General features: G+C 32.3%; 1 protein-coding gene across 1 annotated transcript; it reads left to right on the top strand.

Annotated features, from left to right (window-relative positions):
• Positions 1-426, top strand: LOC141696212 (nuclear transcription factor Y subunit B-9-like). The gene has a single exon (XM_074500386.1). It carries the CDS (start codon positions 1-3, stop codon positions 424-426), a length of 426 nt encoding a protein of 141 aa, XP_074356487.1.
• Positions 427-7,171: the final 6,745 nt, after the last annotated feature.

Genomic DNA, 7,171 nt, shown 5'->3' with positions numbered 1-7,171 from the left:
ATGGTGCCAAATGATGGTGTGATATCTGCTGGTGCAGTAATATCAATCCAGGAATGTGTGTCCAAATTTATCAGATTTATGACAACTCAAGCAAACACTAGGTGCATGGAGGAGAAGCGGACAACCATCACTGGTGAGGATGTGTTAATAGCAATGAACAATCATGGGTTCTACAGGTACATTGGCCCACTATTTCTCTATCTAAATCACTTTCGTGCATATGGAGGTGACGAGCATCCCCGGTTGAGGGGTGAGCTCCCTGAAATCAGGAGCTCATTGGATACTAGTATTGGGAGGATTGGTGCTACATCTGAACTAGATTATGATATTCAAGGGGTGATGGCAGTGAGAGGTTTTGTAAGGGATGGTCACATTGATGGAACTTCAGGTAGTGCTGCAGGTTCGAATGGTAATAGCCTACCATAAACCATTTTCCATGTGCCAATAGGCTCAGGACTTTGTTATATCTAAAGAAGTTACATAATACATGTTTTCTTTATCAATTTTAAGTTTGAAAAGTAATAAACTATGTAACTATGACAATTAATTTCCTGTGTTGTTCTTCCTCCCTGTGAGAAATTCATGCAACTGGATATATATTTGTTTCATGGTGGCTAATTCATTTGTACTAGCGAGTAGTGTTAAAAAACTTTTAGCAAAGGAGTGTTAAAAAACTTTCCAAATCTTCTTATGACACAATCTATAATTTTCAAATCATATTATTTGACACATCTTTACACTATTGTCACATTTAACTACTTATTTTTCCTTCCTCAAACATAATACAGTTGGTGCATGTAGAAAGTACATTGAGATGGAGAAAAAAGAATAAAAAAGATTTTTTTAGTTGCAGCAATAAGTTCCTGCATTTGCAGCTGTTACTTGAATCAGATAATGACAAACAAGATGGCTCAATGAGGGAGATAGGAACACTTCTTTTTTCTTTAATCAATTTAAAGATCACTAGAACTCCTCCAAAATCTTTGCTATAAATGAAAATAATGGTGACACTGTTACTGGTCATGATAGGTCAATTTCTTCCAAGAAAACTTTGAAATGGAGTCTAATAATAATGATATTGAGTTATTGATCATATTGATATTCACTTTGATTCCATTTTGGATCCCAGGAGTGTAACTCTCACTTCAGAAATGCAAAACAACTGTGGACTGGTTTGAAAGAAATGTGGGGGATTTTCTAGAGGAAGGCTCCTAGTTGAATTCTTAGGGGTTCCAGTGATAGCTACCAGGTGACCTTCAAAAATTGTGCCCTTTTGATAGAAAGGTTAATTAAAAGGATTCTCAATTGGACTGTTAGTTTTATAATGAAAAACGCATATGATTTGTTGTTGAACTAATACAGAGAAAACAGGTATGCTGAACTAATACGGAGAAAACTGGTATGAAACAATAGGAGTTCTTATATTTATCCGTCAGTAAAACAGCATTTTATATGTGCTCATACTAAACAGCTATCTAAATGACTCAAATTCTAATCAAGAAAGATAAGAACCAGACTAGCTATTTCTTCGAGAAAAGGAACTACTTAATGGCTAGGTATACTATACTAGTTGTTGCAGGCTAAGTATACTAACTAAAAAAATAAGAAAATACATTCAGTCCTGGAGCAAATAATAACATGGACTACCAAGTTCATATCTTATGTGGGCCGAGGTCAGCTCATTGAAGCAGTAATTGTCTCCATTCATAAATCTTTCTGGAATCAGCATTTTGTTCTTATCAGTCTTGGAAAGAGTTATGGATAGATGGCATTTTCAAGTCAAACTGGGAAATGAAAACAACATTGGGTTGTAGCATGAACCATGGTATAATCACAAAATTATTTCTGATCAACTCGCTTCCTCTTCCATGGTCAGTTTGAGTATTGAAATTATCTCATGGAAAATGCCTCAAATGGATCCCGAACTACAACAATACTATGCCATTCCAAATGCACAAGGGGGGATGTGTATGTATGGGATTTGACTGAAATCAAAATGATTACAAAAACCAAGATTAGTTAGGAGAGCATAAGATCAACTGGACCAACTTTTTGTGGCACAAACTTTGCATTCAAAGATATGTCTTCATTGAATAGATACCATGTCATGGAACTATGGAAGACTTCCCACTAAACTCAGACTCATTAAATTTAGATGTTCTGCATTGCTGGATGGGAAGGTAGTGATTATTTATTATGTTGCAATGCCCATAAGGTTGTTGTTTATGCTGGCTCCGTATATGAGTATTCTTCTTAATAGCTGTAATCAACTGCTTTGTTATGTTGGACTGCATATTAAATCCGCATCCACAAGAGAATTACCTCTTCCGGCTCCTTAAGTGGTCATTTGTCAAATATGACATTGAAGAAATAGTAAGATCCATGATGGAGATTGCCTATCCACGGAAGCTCTGTTCAAGATCATCATGATTGATATCATTTGTAGGATAGCATTTTCAAAATGGCTCAACAAATTATTATACGCGCTGCCTGATCAATGATCACCTACAAACCACTTCTCAGCCTCCCATGACTTGCTACTGTAGTTTCGTAGATATTTCATTATCATATAAATCTATTTTTTTCTCATATATCTTCATCACATGTTGTAATATCATTTAGTTCCTAATTTTCTTGAGGATTCTACATGTCATGTGCGTGCATATCAACATCTGTAAACTAGAGAAATGACTTTGATTGTAACATAGTAGACCTGTCATTGGGACCTCTAGGGACAACACCCATCAGACAACGCTTGACCAAAAAAGTGTTGCCCAGAAATTTTACACAACAGTTTTTTAAAACCAGAAAACGGGTGTTGTGTGAATCCCTTTACTACAATAGGTTTAAAACTGTTGTCTAGCATATCGTATCAGACAACCGTTTTATGAGATAAGGTGTTGTTTAAATAAAAAGATTTCATCATTCCTACAATGCTTTAAAAACTATTGTCTAGGTAATCGACACAGACAAGCCTTTCTAAAGATATGTTGTGCAAATGAGGTAGTTTGTAAAACAGTTTAATTTTGCATTGTCTGAAAGTAATGGAGACAACGTTGTGAAACACCGTTGTTAGAATGAGACAAGTGTTTTCTCAATGGATTAGTTAAGCTGGAATCAAACAACGTACTTCCATTGTGTTGTCTAAATATCACTTGACATACAAGTGTTTTTATTCTGTTGTATGTCACGACATCACACAAGCGTTTTGCTCATAAAACCATTGTCACTTGTATTGGTGAGCTGGTATAATGAGAGACGTTCATTAAGAGGAGATGAGGTGGCACCATGTGATTGGTGAAAAAACATTCACTTGGATTGCTGAGTTGGTGTAAAAAGAGCAGTTGATTGAAAGTATATTTAATATCAGCCATTAGATTAAAAAACGCTGCTACGCTTACACAACAGCTTTTGTTCAAATAAATGTTGTCAATGTTCATCTAAGATAACCTTTTTTCATAGAAAACCGTTGTCTGTAAGTCTGATTCTTGAAATTTCAGAAGCATTGCTTGTGATGAGGTGGCACCATGTGATTGGTGAAAAAACATTCACTTGGATTGTTGAGTTGGTGTAATTAGAGCCGTTGATTAAAAGTATATTTAATATCAGCCGTAGGATTTAAAAAAGTCGATCATCTAAAACAACGGTTTTTTTTTCAAAAAAACTGTTGTCACTATTTATTTCAGACAAGACTTTTTCATAGAAAACCGTTGGATGTTGCCCCGTACTAGATTTTTTTCCATACCCGATAAAAGAGATAAATTTTAAAATTATTTTTTAAATGATCCAACCGTACGGATGTTAAGAAATACTTATTTTAGTCACATGAAAAAAGTATTAAAAAATTTCAAATTCATCTCGAATGTCAAGATTAGAAAAATCTGGTAAAAGCACTACTTCCCAACACGGGATTCGTTCCCGATGAAGAAGATAAATTTTTTAAATGATTTTTTTGACGATCCAACCGTACGGATGTGAAGATATACTTATTTTAGTCACATGAAAAAAGTATTAAAAAATTTCAAATTCATCTCGAATGTCAGGTTTAGAAAAATCTGGTAAAAGCACTACTTCCCAACATGAAATTCTTTCACGATGAACAAGATAATTTTTTTAAATGATTTTTTCAACGATCCAACCGTACGGATGTTAAGATATACTTATTTTAGTTACATGAAAAAAGTATTAAAAAATTTCAAATTCATCTCGAATGTCAGGATTAGAAAAATCTGGTAAAAGCACTTCTTCCCAACACGGGATTCGTTCCCGATGAACAAGATAAATTTTTTAAAAGATTTTTTCACACTTGTTTGTGATGAGGTTGCACCATGTGATTGGTGAAAAAACATTCACTTGGATTGCTGAGTTGGTGTAATAAGAGCAGTTGATTGAATGTATATTTAATATCAGCCATTAGATTAAAAAACGCTGCTACGCTTACACAACAGCTTTTGTTCAAATAAATGTTGTCAATGTTAATCTAAGACAACCTTTTTTCATAAAAAACCGTTGTCTGTAAGTCTGATTCTTGAAATTTCTGAAGTGTTGCTTGTGATGAGGTGGCACCATGTGATTGGGGAAAAACATTCACTTGGATTGTTGAGTTGGTGTAATTAGAGCCGTTGATTAAAAGTAGATTTAATATCAGCCGTAAGATTTAAAAAAGTTGATCATCTAAGACAACGGTTTTTATCAAAAACCCTGTTGTCACAATTTATTTCAAACAAGACTTTTTCATAAAAAACCGTTGGGTGTTGCCTCGTACTAGATTTTTTTCATACCTGATGAAAAAGATAAATTTTTTTAATGATTTTTTAGAGGATCTAACCGTACGGATATTAAGAAATACTCATTTTAGTCACATGAAAAAAGTATTAAAAAATTTGAAATTCATCTCGAATGTCAGGATTAGAAAAATCTGGTAAAAGTACCCCTCCCGACAACGAGACTCGTTCCCGATTTACAGGATTAATTTTTTAAAATGATTTTTCGACGATCCAACCGTACGGATATTAGGATATATCGATTTTAGTCATAAGAAAAAATTATTAAAAAATTTGAAATTCATTTTGCATGCCAATATTAGAAAAATCTGGTAAAAGTACCCCTCCCGACAACGAGACTCGTTCCCGATTTACAGGATTATTTTTTTAAAATGATTTTTCGACGATCCAACCATACGGATGTTAGGATATATTGATTTTAGTCATAATAAAAAATTATTAAAAAATTTGAAATTCATTTTGCATGTCAGGATTAGAAAAATCTGGTAAAAGTACCCCTCCCGACAACGAGACTCGTTCCCGATTTACAGGATTAATTTTTTAAAATGATTTTTCGATGATCCAACCGTACGGATGTTAAGATATATCGATTTTAGTCATAAGAACAAATTATTAAAAAAATTGAAATTCATTTTGCATGCCAGGATTAGAAAAATCTGGTAAAAGTACCCCTCCCGACAACGAGACTCGTTCCCGATTTACAGGATTAATTTTTTAAAATGATTTTTCGACGATCCAACCGTACGGATGTTAAGATATATCGATTTTAGTCATAAGAAAAAAATATTAAAAAATTTGAAATTCATTTTGCATGCCAGGATTAGAAAAATCTGGTAAAAGTACCCCTCCCAACAACGAGACTCGTTCCCGATTTACAGGATTAATTTTTTAAAATGATTTTTCGGTGATCCAACCGTACGGATGTTAAGATATATCGATTTTAGTCATAAGAAAAAATTATTAAAAAATTTGAAATTCATTTTGCATGCCAGGATTAGAAAAATCGGGTAAAAGTACCCCTCCCGACAACGAGACTCGTTCCCGATTTACAGGATTAATTTTTTAAAATGATTTTTCGGCGATCCAACCGTACGGATGTTAAGATATATCGATTTTAGTCATAAGAAAAAATTATTAAAAAATTTGAAATTAATTTTGCATGCCAGGATTAGAAAAATCGGGTAAAAGTACCCCTCCCGACAATGAGACTCGTTCCCGATTTACAGGATTAATTTTTTAAAATGATTTTTTCGACGATCCAACCGTACGGATGTTAAGATATATCAATTTTAGTCATATGAAAAAATTATTAAAAAATTTGAAGTCCATCTTGCAAGACAGGATTAGAAAAATCTGGTAAAAGTACCCCTCCCAACAACGAGACTCGTTCCAGATTTACAAGATTAATTTTAAAAATGATTTTTTTGACGATCCAACCGTACGGATGTTAAGATATATCAATTTTAGTCATATGAAAAAATTATTAAAAAATTTGAACTTCATCTTGCATGTCAGGATTAGAAAAATCCGGTAAAAGTACCCCTCCCGACAACAAGACTCGTTCCCGATTTACAAGATTAATTTTTAAATGGTTTTAGGATCATTTTGCATAATATTAATATATATTAACGTTAGTTATATAGAAAAATAATTGAAATTTTTTCAAATTTGTTTCAAATAATTTTATATAAAAAATTATGTGAAATTATTTAAAATAAATATTATTCTATTAATATAAAGTACAATAAAGATAAGTATTTAATTATAATATATAAATAAATAAATAGGAATAGAAAAATTTGGTAAAAGCGCGACTTCCGAACACGAGACTCATCCCCGATTAACTAAATAAAATTTTTAAATGATTTTTTTGACGATCCAGCCGTAGTGATATGTACATAAATTATTATTTTTTTGCTAAATGATACATAAATTCATTTAATTCATATAAAAAAGTATTAAAAAATTTCAAATTTATCTTGAATGTCAAGATTAGAAAAATCTGGTAAAAACACTACTTCTGAATATGAGACTCGTACGATAAATTTTTTAAATGATTTTTTCAATGATACAAGATGTTTAGATATACTCATTTCATTCATATTAAAAATTATTAAAAAATTTCAAATTTATCTTGAATCAAAGGAATATAAAAATCTTGTAAAAGCACTACTTTTGAACACCATACTCATCCCCGATTAACGCTCCAATGGTACTGATGTAGTGATTTTATTTATTTAAAAGTATTTTAAAATTTTTACGTTACACCTGAACAACAAAAAAATCTAGTAGGAGCACTATTTTTTTAAATGAGATTGCTTAAATGTGCGTAATATTAAGATCTTGAAATTAATTTTAATTCTGTTTCATAAACATATAATAAAAAT

Source organism: Apium graveolens, chromosome 11 (genome assembly GCF_009905375.1).
Source record: "Apium graveolens cultivar Ventura chromosome 11, ASM990537v1, whole genome shotgun sequence".
NCBI classification, from domain to species: domain Eukaryota; kingdom Viridiplantae; phylum Streptophyta; class Magnoliopsida; order Apiales; family Apiaceae; genus Apium; species Apium graveolens.
The sequence above is the reverse complement of the archived record's forward strand: the minus strand, read 5'-3'. Positions and strand labels throughout refer to the sequence as shown.